General features: G+C 36.8%; 1 protein-coding gene across 1 annotated transcript in view; it reads left to right on the plus strand.

Annotated features, from left to right (window-relative positions):
- Window positions 1-19604, plus strand: part of LOC142343071 (transient receptor potential cation channel subfamily A member 1-like) — a 117247-nt gene that overhangs the window by 71208 nt on the left and 26435 nt on the right. Inside the window, exons 17-19 of the mRNA XM_075394759.1 lie at window positions 2860-3028; window positions 3646-3741; window positions 6364-6581. Of these exons, the coding sequence (XP_075250874.1) occupies window positions 2860-3028; window positions 3646-3741; window positions 6364-6581 (483 nt within the window). The remainder of the gene's footprint in view (window positions 1-2859; window positions 3029-3645; window positions 3742-6363; window positions 6582-19604) is intronic.

Genomic DNA, 19604 nt, shown 5'->3' on the forward strand with positions numbered 1-19604 from the left:
GAGACTATGTTGAACCTTCTTTTCGGAAGAGAAAATGACTGTGTCATCTGCCTATTGAACTATGTTAGAGACTATGTTGAATAGCAGGTCAATAACGTAAATATTGAATAAAAGGCGACCGAGAGCCGTACCTCGCGGAACCCCTCTGATTAATTTCAACCAGTCCGATTCTACATTGTTTACTTTGACACAGTGAAACCTATCATTTAGATAACGTTTGATAATATTCTTGGTTGAATCGGTAAAACCCAAGGTTTCAAGTTTTGCAAATAAATTCTCCTGGTTTATCGAATCATACGCTTTTGATAAATAAAGGAAAACGGCTGCTATTTGGTCTTTTTCATCAAGTTTGCAGCGTATTGTTTGTTAAATATACCAGTGCGTCTATTGTGGAATAATTTTTCCGGAACCGAAATTGCGTTTTGTTGTAGATATTGACTTTGTGAAGATATTCTTCAATTTGCTCTGTTAGAAGTTTTTCAAAAACGTTTGATAAGGCAGGCGTTAAAAAGATTGTTCTATAGTTTAATGGGTTGTCAATATCACCCTTTTGAGTAGAGGAGTGATGTGAGCAATTTTTAGTTTTGAAGGAAATTGTTCGGCCTCAAATATTCATTAAACAGAAAACACAACGGTTTAGCTAGTTCTGGTGCTCCTAATTTAAGTGCCCAAGCAGGCAAGTTAGAAGGACCCAGTGGTTTATCTTTGTTTAAGTCACGAAGCACTCTTAGGCATTCATGGCTGGTTACAAATCTAAACCTTAGAGGAACCGAGTGTGCTTTTCAACCTAATATTTTATATCATTATTATTAATTTTAAAAGCCCCTAATTGATTTAAAAGGTAGTTGAAGTGATTAGCAATCTCTTGTTTATTTGTTATTAACTTACCAAAGCTATTTTTTAAGCAGTCGACTTTCGTTGCTGTTCTTTTGAAGTTTCTAACTTCATTAATAACAATCCATTTTTCAACTGCTTGAGTTACTCTCAATCAACTGTTTCTGAAATTTTTCAAAATTTCTCTTGTAGTTGGAGCTCAATTGATTTCTCGTATTGAGTAGTTTGTCAAAAATTTCATTGTCAAGTAGATGTTCTTTCTTCGTTTGTAACTGTCAAGTTGTTGTGCTAACAAATTTTTGTGCTAAAGAGAACAGGGGTTTATCGTTGCGTATATATACGTTTGTCAACGGAGCATGAGTTCTTTTTGCACCAAGAACAATTTTTTCAAAAGTTGTGTATATTGTTTCTATGTCTTTTATTGAGTAAAAAATTCCAATCTGAGTTTTTAATCGTTTTTGAAATGTTTTTTACCTAAAATTGTCTTATAAAAAAACCAACTTTGTACTAACGGCTGGTTTTTTATTGAGCGTTAAATTTAAAATCGAGAGTGTTGCCATATGGTCAGTTTTGATCAAGGTATCAAAAACGTAAATTTTGTTTATCGTTAATGATCGTTCCGCTATAAAACAATCAATTGATGTTCCTTTTTTTGTTTCCTATTCTAGAGGCTTGTGACACGTTATTGATATTTAAATTGTAGGGAACAACAACTGTATCAATTTTTTAATGATCTGATTGGTCCCAATAGTTCAAATTATAGTCTCCCATTAATATTACCGGCATGTTTTGAGATACCGCCGCCCGATCTAGCCCTCCGGCTAGTTTTCAAGGAATTCGTCAGCAAACTCTTTATTGGGACAGTACGAAAGATTGATCATAAATTTTTGCCTGGTTTTTAGGTGAGTAAATTGATCCAACATGCTTTCACAATTTTCATTCATGTCTTCAAAGTCCGTACGCAACTTTGCGTTCATTGTTTTTGGTATTAGCAACATTAAACCACCAACTTTCTTCGCTTCGCCTCTGTCATTTCTCAAATAGGTCTAATCACTTTTCTGTGTTTCAAATAGTGTCAGTTTTGAAAACGTATTTAACCATGTTTCATTGAAGCCGTATATGCAATTAAAACGATGTCATTGACTAGATGTTTTAATTCGATGGATTTTTTATTTAAACTCCAACAGTTTAGACGGATTATTTTTAGATTTTTGGGACAGGCCCTCAGGCAATTGTGAAAAATTCCACTGCATTTTTAGTATGAACCGGGGTTCAATTCAATGTCTCCACTATAGTAGAGAAGTAATAAAAAATAACCGCTAGAATCGAGCAAATGTTAGAAGTAAAATAATTACATATTGACAACATAGATTTGAGTGCTTCTTGCCTTATAGACTGAATCTCTGTTTGAAATCCGGTGGCACTGACAACCGGAAACAGAAATCCATCCAATTGGCTGCCGGTACCGACAATATATAGTGAGTAAACTGAAGCATCTCTAAGGACAAAAAATTAGGAAAAAATTTGGAGGGTGCAAACAGACTGGTTATATAGGACTGGGGGAGGGGCAAAATTAGAACAAATCCGTGTGTGCTACTACCCATATGGGAGCTCACTAGAACAATTACAATTATTTATCCGGTTGGGGTCTCAATTAATTACTAATTGAATTCGAGCAATATGATTTTAGGCTCGAAATTGTAGACAACAGTTGCGTTATTCACCAATGCAAATAGCGAAATTCGTGCATTTTGCCTTACCTTTATTCGCAGTTACCGTATAGCTTTTTTATTGTGAATAATAATAACTATATGAGAATTTGTAGGGTTGTCCAGGAAAGGCCAAAACAGCCTCAAATTATGAATTTACACTTTTACAACGTAATCCAAATTTTAGGGAGGCTTTTTAATTGCTATTAAGAGATAAATGTTACATGTCATTATGTGTGTGGAAGAAAGTTTGAGAGCTTTTGTGTAGGATAGGATGTGTGTGTGTGTGTGTGTGTGTGTGTGTGTGTGTTGATAGGAATAAATTCGGCCGTCGCTTCATGTCCATGGTGGCCATACTGTACATAGTGCACGTGGGAGCCACAACAGTGATGGCCATTGACAAGATACGCCGAGTGAGAGTGCCCAACTTTGTACTCATCAAAAACACTAGCAACTACACTGACATGCTAGACAGTTATATCAATGTAAGTCCTCTGGAAAACATTGAATTTTCATATTGTTTGAATGATTCATTGTTTTTCCTTTTTTAAAAAAGCTTGACAAAGAGCTCTTGATGTTTAATATATAGTTGGCTAGAGAGATCAATACTTGAGAAATGGTATATATAGTAACTGAGCAAACGCCCATTAAGGTGACACTCACCCTAAAGGCCGATATGCTCAAATCCTTTAGGGTGTGTGTCACCCTAATGGTCGTTTGCTCAATTCCTATACTTACCATGACTTACTTGAGGTAGAAGAAAGAACAACTGAATGGGTTAAAAGAGATGCCCAAGTGCGAGAGCTTAAGACCAGTTCGTCCAATGGCTATCACAGTAGACTTGTAAGTTAAAGTTAGAGATGTTGGTTGGCTTTCAGTACTGCTTCATTTTCAGAGCAAAAGCTCCTGCTAAGACCCCCTAACAAAATATCTCGAGCTATTATTAACCACTCGGCTATGATAGTGCATGGCCCAGGTTGACTTCAAAGAGGCGTGAATGATTGAAGGAAGCTTGAAATGAACAAAAAAAGATAAATGCTGACTTGTATCCCCATTTTGGGCACATGGAACCTGACCCTTCGTACATATGATGTGCTACTAGGACATGAGTACTGGAGTGGTGGCCTGTTGCTATTGGCTGGGATTCACGGCTGGTCTAGACCTCGTGTTCTTGTTCATGCTCGCCATGACCCTACAGGTAAAGTAGAAAGAAACAAAAAAATTCCACAAAAAATTGTAAAATATAACAGAAACGAAGCCAAGTGGACAAACTAAAAGTTAGGTTTAGTTTTACCAATATGATTTATTAAATGCACAAATGCTCTCGAACAATGCTTAATATTTGGGTCCTGTTCAATTTTTCGTGTGACGCTTTTGACTTTAAATCACAAAAACGGTTAAAAAAATTAAAGTGTAACAGCTTCTCTCATATCAAAGGCAAGGAAAAATTTACACCGCCCATTTCATTTCAGCAGTTTCAAATCTGTCCAGTTTTGCAGTTACCTTTTTGCAGTTACCTTTTGTGAACTGTATTATCCGCTATACTGCAGATTACCATTGCATTACTTGTTGCACAATTAGTCTCAATATCTAACTGCTCAGTATTGCAGTTTAACTACTTTGCAGTTTTGCTCAGAATAACAAAATAACAAATTGAAACAATCCAAGATTGGCTTGAGTTTTGTTACTAACACGAAATTGTACTCGAATTTGGAAATTATCACTACAACAAAACATCACCATATAACTTGGCTATAACTTTCAAAATTTTCAGCCTGCTACAATCAGCAGTTGTTAAAGAGGTTAAAATACTGTAAATGTAACCGAAAAACAGAAATGCTTTTCTAACTTTGATATTAGCAAGTCTTTCTATTGACTTCAATAACGCCAATGTTGAACTACATTAGGCTCCGTTAAAGCTGGTAAGAGCAATTTACTCTGTGGTTTGCACAGAGTCTCTTTTACTTAGGGACTTTGTTCCTCAGGAGGAAAGAATGAAAAAATCAAAAGTTAATTCTCTTTTCATCGAATCAAAGCTATCTATGTTGTAAAATCACCAGTAAGGGCTACAGAAACACAGCGCAATAACGAGTAATTTACCGATCAAGAAATTTGTTTCAATACGCACTCTAGGTCAGTTTAATTGGACAAAATTTGCAAATGTGCCCTAATGTTTCGTAGTTCTTCAAGCTCTTTTTATGCTGCTGGTCACGTGGGTTTACATGTCAAAATTTCATCTCTGATTGGTTGTAGATAAAGATGTCGACAGAATGTGAACAGTTTTCCATAACGTCATCCTTTCAGTGTAAATTTAATGTCATGGTAATTTTTAATCGTGTAGAAATTTTGTCCAATGTTTTTCATCAATAACAGGTTGATTCGCAAACCAATTGTAAAGATGCAGATGCAATAAACATAGGTCGTGATGATGTTTTTGCTGATGTTGAGATAGTTTTAAGTTGAGTTTCACTTCATGTATGATAATCATGTACTAAAGATATTTACTAAATATAAATAAATGATAGAAGTGAACAAATCAATATGGCTTTGACAGAATGTTGCATTAAATTTCGCCTGTCATGATATTCTAACTTCACTGCTTGATTTGACCTTCAATTGATTTGTTTAGCATGAAGCATAGCGTCAACATGAAGAATCCCGAGGGCAATAAGTGGTCGCATCAGTTTTTTCTTCGACATCTACCAGTTTCCAAGTTTACGTTACACCAATGATTGCGTTAATTTGGGGAAATCAAATATCCCCCTTCCCGCATCCAGCAGTGATAGTTTCAGTTTTAGTCATAAGGAAAATCAGATACTATAAAGTTTAGTTACATGAATCCAGGAAGCCTTTATACCAAAAATAAGCAAATTTCACATTTTGACAAAAATCGTAAAAATGAATCATCGATGAAACATGTATGAAAGACAAATTCAAAATTCACATTACTTTTTATGCAAAAAAAGTCGATTTTGTTCGGCAAGCCAGATCTTCACCAAATCATCTGCACTTTTACAGAGAAGTGCGGGAGGAGGAGTTGGTATAAGAATTTCCAGTTATATGCGAAACGATTTGTATCCTGATGTCCTTAAAATCAAAGCAGCAGAGGTTGACCAAAAAGAGAACTAAGTAGACTGGTCAAACGGGAGATAGATAAATTAGCTAAAGTATTTAGGGTTCGATTGTAGAAAAGAGTTTTGCAAAATTCTTGAATGGCAGTTTTGCGAAGCTTTGAGTAGCAGGTTTGATTGAAGTAGAGAGAGACACTTACCCTCTAGTTCCTTTTTAATTTTAAAAACACCAGTCTTTTCGACCCACGACAAGGAAACTCTTTTACGAGGTTCCCGATAACTGACCACTACCCCATATGCCCACTGGAACAAGCTATTTAACTTCTAGGCTTGCGGCTTTGAAGGATAGTAGAGTTTTAAAGCTGTAGAATCAAATCCTTATATAATTAATTAGTAATTGGTTGAGACTATCATGAAGGTTGTTTCAAAGCAATAGAATTTGCTTTCCCAGAACCAAATATGATGCCTCAAAATATCTTCCTTTAGGAATAAAAACTGTTCATCAAGCCGGACTTCAAATATATCAAAATATAATTTCACTTGAAAAGGAAGTTACTCAATTAATTCATAGTTGAAATGAATTTTCATCAATAATATGAAAAAGGCAAATAATAAAAAATAATGACGAAATTTTATTGCCTTCAAAATATTTTGAAAACAAAAGAAAATTTGCACTTTATTGAAAAATGAACTAAACGTTCTCGATAAGTGAAAAACCGTAACAAAATCAACCAATTGTTTTGTTTGAGTACATGCGTCGAATGTCAGCCGACGACTACTTCAAATCCCTGACCAACTTTGGATTAATATCCAAGTCCAGACTTCTTGTGACTAATATACTGGCTGGCATCTACGCTCTATCTATCCTTGTTCCTCATGGGACCTACTGGTTGTACCCAATTGGGTTCTATATCATTGGAGTGCTGGCATTTCTGGGCTGGTTCCAAGTTCTGGATGTTCTGTATCCGTGAGTTCATCAAATTTTTTCTCGAAGAGAAAATAATGAGATTCCTTGGTACTGCGTGGGCGCATAAAACTCAGCAATTCTCCACGTTGATTTGAAGAAGTTTAAACAAAAAATATAGATATGTCTGAGAAAATATCTGAGAAGCAAAAGTAATAAAATTTTATTTTCAGCTATTAGATAAATGGAACTTTCATTATATAAACGTAGTTATTGTAACATAAAAGCATCACCCTAAAAATATCTCGTGTGAAATCACCCTAAAAATTTTTCGTGTGAAAAATGCGTCCCGTGTGATTTCACACAAGAAAATTTTCTTCGTGTGATGAAAAATTACACTGTTTTTCATGCATGTGAATGAATGTATGAGGAAATGAAGCAATTTTTATAAAAAAGACAGATTTTTTCCTCTTCCAAATTTCCTTCAGAACAGAAGTCTGTTCTATCAATGATAATTTCATGCTACATTGGGCTTTTTTAGTGACTAAAACCAAAGTTAATTCTTTAATATGAAAAAATGTGGTTAAGTGCGCCACCTAAATTTATCTCGCAAAAAATTTGTTTCCAACATTGATTTTGAGTGACTGACAACTGCACTCCGTAGAAAATCTCATGTTTTAGCAAATTGAGTGTTTGTTTGCGCAAAAAAGATTTCATAGCTGGAGAATATAAGAGAATCTAACAAGTTACCGTTGATACTGTTTTGTTAGGTTTGTATATTTTTTTCTTTGTTTTTGTCATTTAAAAAGAGAGCCTGGTGAGCTCAAAGGACCATACGTTAGTTGTCTGGATTTAAAATTTATGCCGTGGTTGCTAAAGACCCAAAAAAGAACCCATGAAAAGGGTTTAAAAGAAAGCCGAAGTAAAATTAAGCCGAAAGTTATGTAATAGTTATTTAAACTATCAGAAATGAAACATTGTTAACGGTTACAATCAACACTGCGCATAGTATTACAGTGCATAATGTATTCTGATGCACCAAAGAAACAAAAAAGATCAATTTTTAGACATCTAGTGGGTCCGAGTTTCAACGGACCGCTGTCCGTGCTTCTCATCTGCTATATCCTGAAATCGTAAAGCGCGCCCACTGGCCCGCCAGGTCAACTTAAAATACGGACATCCCAAAACTTTTCGGCTTATTTGTACTCTTTCCAAATTTCGGCTCACTTTATTATCGGATTGCTTGACCACAACCTGAATAAGTGTCAGCTATGATTCGGTTTGCGTCGACCTTTTTTGTAATTATTTGAAGACTATTGTCTTGGAGACATGCTACTTCAAGTAAATGAAACGTTAGATTTTTCAAACGTTTTTGTTAAAGAAACTTCCCACAGTTTTCTAAAAAAATCCAAATTTCTAAAATATCCAAATATTGTTCCTTAAATTTTATAACAATATAGATTTAGTGAGATGGTATATATATATATATATATATATATATATATATATATATATATACATATATACATATACATATATATATATATATATATATATATATATATATATATATATATGATTATATATATATATATATATATATATATATATATATATATATATATATGTGTGTATGTAATTCAAGTTCATAAAAAAGGTAATTAGATAGTTGCCAGATAAACAAAAAGCCAGTTAAGAAAAGATTGAAAAATCTTACGTCGAGAAGGAAATTTTTTTAAATCAAACAATAGCATTCCATACCGCATTTGTCCCTTCTTTGCCCAGATCAATGAAATAACTATACTTGGGTTAAAATGTGTTGTTGAAATGATCCTCAACTGTAATAATCGTGTGCTCGAATATTTTTAAGTGGCAATTATTTGGCTCTCCAGAATAAAGGAAGACTGTATTGAATTTAGAAACCTTGACATCCTATTGGTCATTACTTTGTATTGTTAATTTTGAACTCTTTTATTTAGAGAACTTCGCGTAGGTAAAAAAAACAATTCTTTCCAAAATTTGAACAAAATCTAATTTGTAATTTAGTTGTGTCTATAAACAAGGCTTGTCTTTTCTTTAATGCTTTTTATTGGATCCATAGGATGAAAATAAAGATACCAATTTTGTCAAAATCAACTGAAAAAATAAGGTTGAATTATTGCATCTATCCAGAAATTTTCACAAGATTACTGATTTTTTCTGTCTCAAATGAACTAAACTAATGTTCTAAATTTTGATGGTTTTAAACATTTAAAATGCAAATTCATTAAGGAAAATTATTTTATGCCTAAAGAACTTGATACAGCTCACGTTTGCTCGATTGGGTCAAAAAGCTCATATGGTTATACATCTGTGTTTTGTCTTTAACAGTGTGCCCTAGTACTGACTTAAAAGACGTTAATATAAAAACTCAAAAATTCCATCGTTTTTGTTGAGCTGTTTAGCAGCAGAGATTAATACACAGAACGGGCAGATTGATCTTTGCGGCTGTGATCTGACATTTTATTCACTTTTTTGTTGGCTGCAAAGTCAGCTGGAATAAATTATTTACTGATTTACGAAATTTTTCATTCAAAATTTCTATCTTAAATTGGAATTATTTTAATCTGTTGCCCGTAATCAATCGTGAAGTTGTTTCAATCATTTTCTTGACCAATATTTCATAACAATACCGAAATCCAAATTAACTTATAGCGCAAATGGATGTCATAATATAGCTATACAATGATGGCAAGTTCGCAAAATTTCAGACCCTGATATGGCCCTGCGAAATATGAGTTGGAAAAAATACCAATAAAAACTATACGCCTAACAAACAAGAAAAGGGCGCAACGGTTATGCAGTTTTTTCCACACTAATTGTGTTCAAAATGATTTTCAAGGGATTATTTTCATTAATAAAACATACACGGCATGATTCGTCTGCAGATATCGTAATAATGGTTCTGTGACTGCGGAATTATATTCTGTTGGATACACTACATTTGCTTCAGTGGTTGCTTAGGCACACGAGCGATTGTCTCATTGAGCGGGGTGGGGGTGGGGCTCTACCGGCATGTCATTACAATCAAACTCTTACCCGGAATTTAAACGGGAAGCTTCTCAAATCTCACGCGTAAAATTTGGCTAAAATAATGCCTGCAAGTTGAAAATAGACAATTGGTGCAACCCATCTTAATGACTTGAAAAGATTGAAACAGTCCTTCGGTGGTCGCTGGGCACTTTCACGGAAGAAAAGGTTGATATAGGAAAAAGTGGGAGATTTTATTTTTGAGAAAGAAAGTTGGCAGGCGGAGGGCTTTATTGAAATTGGGCTGGAATCCAGTTGGTATTAGATGAATAGAATTAAAGACCAGTTTTCCCAGTTTGGAGAAAACTCATTTTTAAATTTGTTCCACTTTGCAATGTACGATACGCATTAACCTCCCAAGCTGCAGACCGTCAGATTGATTCCCGTCAGAGACAAAATGAGTACGAGAGCTCATTTACAAAAATACTTCCTTGGACAAGATGAGGACGAAGTGTATGCGGCATTAATCATTGTTTCAATTGCTTATATTAATGGCAAGTCGCACTTGAGCGCAATGGTTAACAGCACTCCTAACTTCACAAGTTTTTACAATCCTTACTTAAACTTGCAGCTCACACGTCCATGCTGAAGCTCATCATCTGAAAATATTTTTGTTCTCATTAAGCATGCATCTTAGCAAAAACAAGCTAGAGAAAAAAAATTGTTCAACATTTTGCACATGTAGTCAGTTCAATAGTCACAAAGAACAGACGTCGATAGTGGTAGGGAATAGACCTATAGCTGTGAAGCGAGGTGCATGGAATCGAGTCGGAGCAGGGGAGGAAAAGAATGCATAATGTATTGGGATAAAAACGAGTTGGCTGTCTTTTTCTTCCCTTGGTATCTTTGGTTTTATTTGTTATTTATATCTTCCTTTCGTTCTGTCTGATTCATTCATTATTTTCTTCTTTCTCCATTTCGTTCTCTCCTTATCATCTCTAGGGGCCAACAAAGTCTTTGCAAAGAAAATCGACTAAATTTTAGTGCCATAGAATTGGGTTTTCAGAACACTAACGTCGGGAACTTAAGCAACTTTTCTCTAGTAGATCCTCAAATTTTACTTAAACAACATTATTTGTCCCTAATTTTTCCCTACTTATTTGTCCCTACCCTATTTGTCCCTACTTATTTTTGTCCCTTATTGTGATCCGTAATTTATAATTGTTCATATAACAATTGTTCAAACTAATAATTGTCCATATAATATTTTTCATTTGAGAAATTTTCATATTTATAATTAATTATAGGTATTTTTGTTCTTCACTATTTTTAACTGCCCTCGAATGAGAAGAATTTATTGTAAACGTGTGACTTTTAACGCAAATAATATTCACTTCTCAAGTTTTTTTTCAGGCAGTTCTTCTTGATCTTTGAATGATTTCAATTGCTCTCACTGAGAAATGAAAACTGTTACTCAAACAAAAACATTTGTTAGAGGGGCGATGACGAAGAACTAATAGCCTTGTGGTTAAAGCCTCTGTCGAGGTGAAGGAATCGGACTCAGGAGGTCGAGGTCCAAATCCCATCTTCATCTGACATTTTTGCACACATATATAAAAATTTGCGCCCCACCCTTCACTCGAGATCAATTTTTCAACGTTAGCCGATATATATTTATTCTTACTAATGGCCACACAGCAATAACAGGGGGCTATTATTGGCCTTCTCAAGGTTATTTCGTAGTCATTTTTTTGACGTGGGATGTAACCCAATGACGTCACGATCACTTCAAATCTGTTTTTTGTTCATCTGGTGATGCAATTTTAACTGAACTGTCAGCAAGCCGTCATTTTGTTCTTTTTTATTTACTTTTATTTCTCTCCATTTCGTTTTTCATTTTCTTTCCGCTCTTTCTCTTTTTTTGTCAGATTTTGACATTGAATCTGCACGAAGTTTGCGTTCTATGAGTTTGCCAAAACAGATGAGCCATTAAAGACCAACATTTTGCGGATTCGGAAGGAGCAATAGCCAAATGCAATACGCATCGGTAGCGTAATTGAAAAGACCCTTGGTTTCGTATGGGGCGTGGGATCGCATCCGATTAAAATTGACTTTTTTTATTGATCCAAGTACGGGTAATTGTTGCTTTTGTTCCACTCCCGGCTTTCTCTCTTGCCTTCTTTTTCTTTCTCTTTAATTTTTTCTTATCTTTCTTCGTTAAAGAATACTTTTTCTTATCTATCTATCTATCTATCTATCTTTATCTATATATTAATTCTATGTCGAATGCTGTTCCACAATGTTTAAGCACAAATTCTCACGTGTTTCAACGGTGCTTAAATAGGTGGCCTAGCGTAACTTTTATATTAGATGTAAGTCGCACTTAAGCTCAATTTTTTAATAGTATTCCTATTATCGCAAATTTTATCTGTCCTTAAGAATGAAGCCTAGCGTAATACATGCCTTTTGAGACGTGCTATGCCATCATATTGAAGCTCCGAATCTGCACATCTTTCACGCTCATTAAGCATGCGGCATAGCAGAAACAAGCGAATCACAAAGACTTTGGTGTAGAAATTTGCCGATGTAGAAAGAGCAAAAGAAAAGGGAATGGTAGCGTAATTGGTGATACCGATGGTTGTGAAGCGAGGGGGTTGGGTTCGAGCTCGCGTTGGTGCGAAACAGAAACCTTAGTTTTTTTGATGGTTTTGTGGGTCTATTAGTATTCTATTGAAAGTAAATCGCAATTGAGCGCAATGGTCGACAGCTTTTTCTTCACATGCTTTAACTGTCCTTAGAGCTACAGCCAAACGCAACGCGAGCGCGTTGAGATGCTTTTTAACTCCACGTTTTGCTCCTAAACTGCACATGTTCTGGCGCTCATTGAGTAAAGCGCATACCAAAGAGACGCGAGGCAAGTGGCGACCTACCAAAAATTAGCTTATTAGAAAGGGTAATCGAATTAAACTTTTTGTATAGGTAGCGTTTGGGATAGAGGCAAAAGCTGTTTATCCAGGGTCAGGGGTTCAATTCGGAGTTGCGCGGAATAAGAGGAATAGTTCCCTGTACGACAATATTTTGCTTTTTTCGTCACGTTTATTCCTTTAATTTTGCTTCTTTTGGTTTTCTTTTCTTTCTTTCTCATCTTTCTCTGGTAAAGTTTAGGTTCTAATCTGAACAAGTCTTGCGCTCAATAAGCACGCTGCATTTCAAAAACACGAGAGCCGATAAATACAATGACCGAAGAATTGCTGATGTAGTAAGAGCAATCGACAAATGCACTACGCATGGGCAAATCAGGGATAAGACTTCTGGCAGTTACGCGAGGGGTTTGGACTGACACCCTGTTTAGTGCCAAAAAATTAAATTCTTCACCCAAAAACCAAAAAGGGTTGTCGTCTTTGACCCACTTTTGTCTTTATTTTTTTTTATTTTTCAACCTTTTTATCTTTCCCCTTCTTTTACCTACTGTTTTTTTAAAAGAAAGTCGCAGTTAAGCGAATTGGTTAACAGCGCTCCTATCGTCACATGCTTTAACAGCCTTTAGAGCTGCAGCCGAGCGAAGCACAAGCGCTTTGGGACGCACCATACCCCCATTTTAAAGCCCCCATTCTGCACATGTATTTGCGTTCATTAAACATGTCGCAGAAAAAAGCAAGACGATAAAAGCATTGATCGAAATATTGCTGATATAGAAAGAGCAATAGTGAAAGTCAGATGCTATCGGTAGCGTAAGGGATGAGACCTATGATACCTAAGGAATGATACTCCTAAGTGAGGGGCATTGGTTCGCACCTGAGTTAGTGTCGAACAATTCGAATTTTTATGGGCTCGAAAAATAGTTTTTTTCCATCCACTCCTGTGTTTCTTTCTTCCTTTCCTCCTTTTTATTTTTCTATGGTATATTACTTGTTCTTTTATTGTGCCCTGTCACTATGATTAAGGTCCTAATTTTTGCAATTTTTGAAGCTCCTCAAGCTTGAAGCTTAGAGTAGTTTTTGCCTTTTGAGACGCATTGTCATCATTTAGAGGGTCATTGTTTGAACAATTCCTACCGCTCCTTAAACATGCGACACATCAAAGCCAAAAAAAGTTGTCCAAAAGGCTGTTGCTGCTACATAGGGCAACAGACGCAAACTGCAGGGATAGGGGGCGCAAGCAGTAAGACCTACAGCATTCAAACCATGGGCATGGGTTCGAGCCAGGGTTGGGGTATGAGTAATCCTAATTTTACGTAAACCTCCTATTCTGTTAAATGATTTTCTTCCAAAGTTTTGCGGTCCCGCTAGTTGTTGTTTAAAATGCGGTCCTGCTAGTTGTTATTTAAAATGCATTTCTCAGACAAGCGTGTGTTCAAGTTAAGCGGCAAGTTTAGAGCACCTTGCAGTGCGTTCATTTCACTCGTCATTTGTTCACAGCTCCGTCAAAGCACTGTTTGACTAACCAAACCTCAGGTTAGATGAAAGCGATCATTACTTTGTTTAATCATTCAAGAAATTTAATTGATTATGACGTTTTTTAAAGTGGCCCAAGACATCGTAAATACACCTGTAAAGTGACCCGGGATATCGTGAATACACCTGTAAAGTGACCCAAGACATCGTAAAGACACCTGTAAAGTGACCCGAGACATCGTAAATACAGCTGTAAAGTGACCCGGAACATCGTAAATACATCTGTAAAGTGACCCGGTATATCGTGAACACACCTGTAAATTGACGCGGGATATCGTGAATACACCTGTAAAGTGACCCGAGACTTCGTAAATACACCTGTAAAATGACGCGGGACATCGTAAATACACCTGTAAAGTGACCCGGGACATCGTGAGTACACCTGTTAAGTGACCCGGGAGGTCGAGAATATACCTGCTCTGGTTAAACGATCATGCGAACGCACCCCGAACGCTCCCCGAACTCACCCTGAACGCACCCCAAACGCGCCACAGACGGATCCCGAAATATCCAGTATCAGTGAAAGTAGCAGTATGCACACAGTATATAGTATGTATGTAGCTGTTTTAACTGATAACGTGTCGTTACAGCAAAATGCATGCATTTTGCATGCATTTTGCATGGTTTTCCGACATGCTCAGCATGTTTCAACATTTTCGAAAATTTTACACAACTAATTTTACACTGAAATTATTCTGAACAGTCTGAATAGCTGTTCTGGTTTTTTCTGGGCATAATGACCAACTTTTTGAATGTAAATAAATTGTTTCAATACTGGTTTTGCAAGATAATATGGAGACACTCAGGTTGTGTACTGAACTACTCTGGGTGGTAAGCCCCGGGGATGACTTGTGGACTGAGCTGACAGGATTGTCTGGGTTGTTTGGACATAATGACTCGTTGAATGGATTGGCTGGGTTGTCTGCGTTGTCTGGTTTGTCCGGTCATTAGACTGATTGGGCTGGACATAGAAATTTGGTTGTCTTGGTTGTCTGGAAGCTGTCTGGCTTGTCTGGTCAAGTGTCAATGACCTCGACTCGGGATACCATTATTAGGTCAAGCTAAAATCCAGCCCTAATTTTGGATCGAGCTTGTAAATCTTCTAAAAACTTTTGAGTCGAGCTTAAGTCTTTCGTAAACTTTTGGGTCGAGCTAAAATCTTCTAAAAACTTTTGAGTCAAGCTTAAGTCTTTCGTAAGATTTTCGGTCGAGCTAAATTTTTTGTTAAAAATCTCTGTCGAGCTAAAGTCCAGCGTGTCTTAAAGTCGAGGTAAAGTCTTTTCATAGCTCAAACTAGTCAAGTACGGTCTTTTCGTAGTACATTTTTGTCGAGCATTGTCTTTTCATAGGTCTGTACTCAAGCCTGGGCGGGCATGTGAGGATAGTGAAAAGTAGGGCAATGAATCTTTGCAGTGCCCAATTTCCTTCTAATCATGTCATGTTTTTAAGCTAAAGTCACTTTAATATTAAGCTTATGTCTAGACTTTATCAGCGACTTCAGGGCCACGTAACCTATTCAAAAACAGTTGAAAGCTGAAGAAACGTCAGTTAATGAGAAGGTACACATAAATGGAAAGTGACAACGCCGGACAGAGTCCTCGTGCAAAATTATATATGATGAGTCCAGAAGATACACACAGTCCACAAAGTGCGCAAACAAAAACAAGCTCAGAGAGCAAAACCAAGTGCCATAATGACAGAAATCAAACAAATCAAAGTCTACGTGAATGAGCCAAGGATTGACAATAAATAAAAATTGACAAGTGTTAAAAAATTCTCTTTCAAAATCCTTGGTATTTTATATGAACTTCAATCCAAATTTGTCTGGTAGCCTCCCATGCAGGTAGAATTAGCGAAACAATTATATAAAAAACTGGAAATTAAGCACAGTTTTATGATTATTGGTGCTAATTTAAACAATTTTGAAGATCTCTCAATACAAATGTTCTTACTTTTCGTTTACCCATTTTCTTGTGTATCTGATTAATGTATCTATTAAAAGTGCTTTGAGATTTTCCAGAAAAATAGACCGATTAATATATTCGAGTTAAAAACGTGCGCACAATTTGATTCAGCCCGCACAATTTGCTTTATGTGAACTTAATTAAGTGACGAACGTGCCAACAATTTTCAACAAGCAGAAGTCGCACCATAAGTCTTTATGGCTCTGATAGGTCTGATTAAAAAACAGTAGGGTGTGATCATGAATAGTTATGAGCTGCACTTGTGAACGAACAGTTTTGTGTTGTTTCACCAAAAGAAAAAAGAGCTCAGATTTATAGGTAAACGATCAGGAAAACGTTAGATTTGATGAGATATGAGATAACGCATTTAGAGATACGTCAATTTTGCACTCAAAATTTACCTTTCCAAAAAATATCAGGGATAAGGGTGGTCACGGTTTTTCACTGAATTATGTCTGAGTCTTCATAAAATCTTACAAATCAATTGTCACCTTATTTGACTAGAAGATTGCTGCCATTATTTTATCTTTTTTAAAGATTCGCGAGTTTTGGGATCTACATAGTGATGTACAATGAGATATTGAAGACAACAAGCAGACTCATCTTTCTCTTCTTCTTCCTGCTTTTCGGACTCGCCATCATATTCCTTGTCTTCTTCGGGGAACTGGAGAACACTGATATCATACTGATATCGTGAACACACCTGTAAAGTGACCCGGGATATCGTGAGTACACCTGTAAAGTGACCCGAGACTTCGTAAATACACCTGTAAAGTGACCCGGGATATCGTAAAGACACCTGTAAAGTGACCAAAGACATCGTAAATACACTGGTAAAGTGACCCGAGGCATCGTAAATACACCTGTAAAGTGACCCGGGTTATCGTGAATACACCTGTAAAGTGACCTAAGACATTGTAAAGACACCTGTAAAGTGACCTGAGACATTGTAAATACACCTGTAAGGTGACCCGGAATATCGTGAATACACCTGTAAAGTGACCCAAAACATCGTAAAGACACCTGTAAAAAGACCCGATACATCGTAAACACACCTGTAAAGTGACCCTGGGCATCGTAAATACACCTGTAAAGTGACCCGGGATATCGTGAACACACCTGTAAAGTGACCAGGGATATCGTGAATACACCTGTGAAGTGACACGAGACTTCGTAAATACACCTGTAAAGTGACGCGGGACATAGTAATAACACCTGTAAAGTGGCCCGGGACATCGTGAATACACCTGTAAAGTGACCCAAGACATCGTAAAGACACCTGTAAAGTAACCCGAGACATTGTAAATACACCTGTAAGGTGACCCGGGGCATCGTAAATACACCTGTAAAGTGACCCGGGATATCGTAAAGACACCTGTAAAGTGACCCGAGACATCGTAAAGACACCTGTAAAGTGACCCGAGACATTGTAAATACACCTGTAAGGTGACCCGGGGCATCGTAAATACACCTGTAAAGTGACCCGGGATATCGTAAAGACACCTGTAAAGTGACCCGAGACATCGTAAATACACCTGTAAAGTGACCCGGGACATCGTAAATACACCTGTAAAGTGGCCCGGGATATCGTGAACACACCTGTAAAGTGACCCTGGGCATCGTAAATACACCTGTAAAGTGACCCGAGATATCGTAAAGACACCTGTAAAGTGACCCGAGACATCGTAAATACACCTGTAAAGTGACCCGGGACATCGTAAATACACCTGTAAAGTGACCCGGGACATCGTAAATACACCTGTAAAGTGACGCGGGATGTCGTGAATACACCTGTAAAGTGACCCAAGACTTCGTAAATACACCTGTAAAGTGACGCGGGACATCGTAAATACACCTGTAATGTGACCCGGGACATCGTGAGTACACCTGTTAAGTGACCCGGAAGGTCGACAATATATCTGCTCTGGTTAAATGATCATGCGAACGCACCCCGAACGCTCCCCGAACTCACCCTGAACGCACCCCAAACGCGCCACAGACGGATCCCGAAATATCCAGTATCAGTGAAAGTAGCAGTATGCACACAGTATATAGTATGTATGTAGCTGTTTTAACTGATAACGTGTCGTTACAGCAAAATGCATGCATTTTGCATGCATTTTGCATGGTTTTCCGACATGCTCAGCATGTTTCAACATTTTCGAAATTTTTACACTACTAATTTTACACTGAAATTATTCTGAACAGTCTGAATAGCTGTTCTGGTTTTTTCTGGGCATAATGACCAACTTTTTGAATGTAAATAAGTTGTTTCAGTACTGGTTTTACAAGATAATATGGAGATACTCAGGTTCAGTACTGAACTACTCTGGGTGGTAAGCCCCGGGGATGACTTGTGGACTGAGCTGACAGGATTGTCTGGGTTGTCTGGACATAATGACTCGTCGAATGGATTGGCTGGGTTGTCTGGGTTGTCTGCGTTGTCTGGTCATTAGACTGGTTGGTCTGGACAAAGAAATTTGGTTGTTTCGGTTGTCTGGAAGCTGTGTGGCTTGTCTGGTCATTTGTCAATGAACTCGACTCGGGATACAATTATTAGGTCGAGCTAAAATCCAGCCCTAATTTTGGATCGAGCTTCTAAATCTTCTAAAAACTTTTGAGTCGAGCTTAAGTCTTTCGTAAACTTTTCGGTCGAGCTAAAGTCCAGTGTGTCTTAAAGTCGAGGTAAAGTCTTTTCATAGCTCAAATTAATCGAGTACGGTCTTTTCGTAGTACATTTTGGTCGAGCATTGTCTTTTCATAAGTCTGTACCTAAGCCTGGGCGGGCATGTGAGGAAGTAGGGCAATGAATCTTTGCAGTGCCCAATTTCCTTCTAAACGTGTCACGTTTTTACGCTAAAGTCACTGTAAGATTAAGCTTATGTCTCGACTTTATCAGCGACTTCAAGGCCAGCTAACCTATTCAAAAACAATTGAAAGCTGAAGAAACGTCAGTTAATGAGAAGGTACACATAAATGGAAAGTGACAACGCCGGACAGAGTCCTCGTGCAAAATTATATATGATGAGTCCAGAAGATACACACAGTCCACGAAATGCGCAAACAAAAACAAGCTCAGAGAGCAAAACCAAGTGCCATAATGACAGAAATCAAACAAACCAAAGTCTACGTGAATGAGCCAAGGATTGACAATAACTAAAAATTGACAAGTGTTAAAGAACCTTGATTTTTTATATGAACTCCAATCCAAATTTGTCTTGTTACCTCCCATGCAGGTAGAATTAGCGAAACAATTATATAACAAACTGGAAATTAAGCACAGTTTTATGATTATTGGTGCTAATTTAAATAATTTTGAACATCTCTTAAAACAAATGTTCCTTTTACTTTTCGTTTACCCATTTTATTAAATTAAAGTATTTATTATAACTGCTTTGAGATTTTCAAAAAAATAGACCGCTTAAAATATTCGAGCCAAAAACGTCTGATTAAAAAACATTAGGGTGTGATCATGAATAGTTGTGAGCTGCACTTGTGAACGAACAGTTTTGTGTTGTTTCACCAAAAGAAAAAAGAGCTCAGATTTATAGGTAAACGATCAGGAAAACGTTAGATTTGATGAGATATGAGATAACGCATTTAGAGATACGTCAATATTGCATTTAAAATTTACGTTTCCAAAAAATATCAGGGATAAG

The sequence above is a fragment of the Convolutriloba macropyga genome, chromosome 7, assembly GCF_964194025.1.
Source record: "Convolutriloba macropyga chromosome 7, txConMacr16.3, whole genome shotgun sequence".
In the NCBI taxonomy this organism is placed as follows: Eukaryota; Metazoa; Xenacoelomorpha; order Acoela; family Convolutidae; genus Convolutriloba; species Convolutriloba macropyga.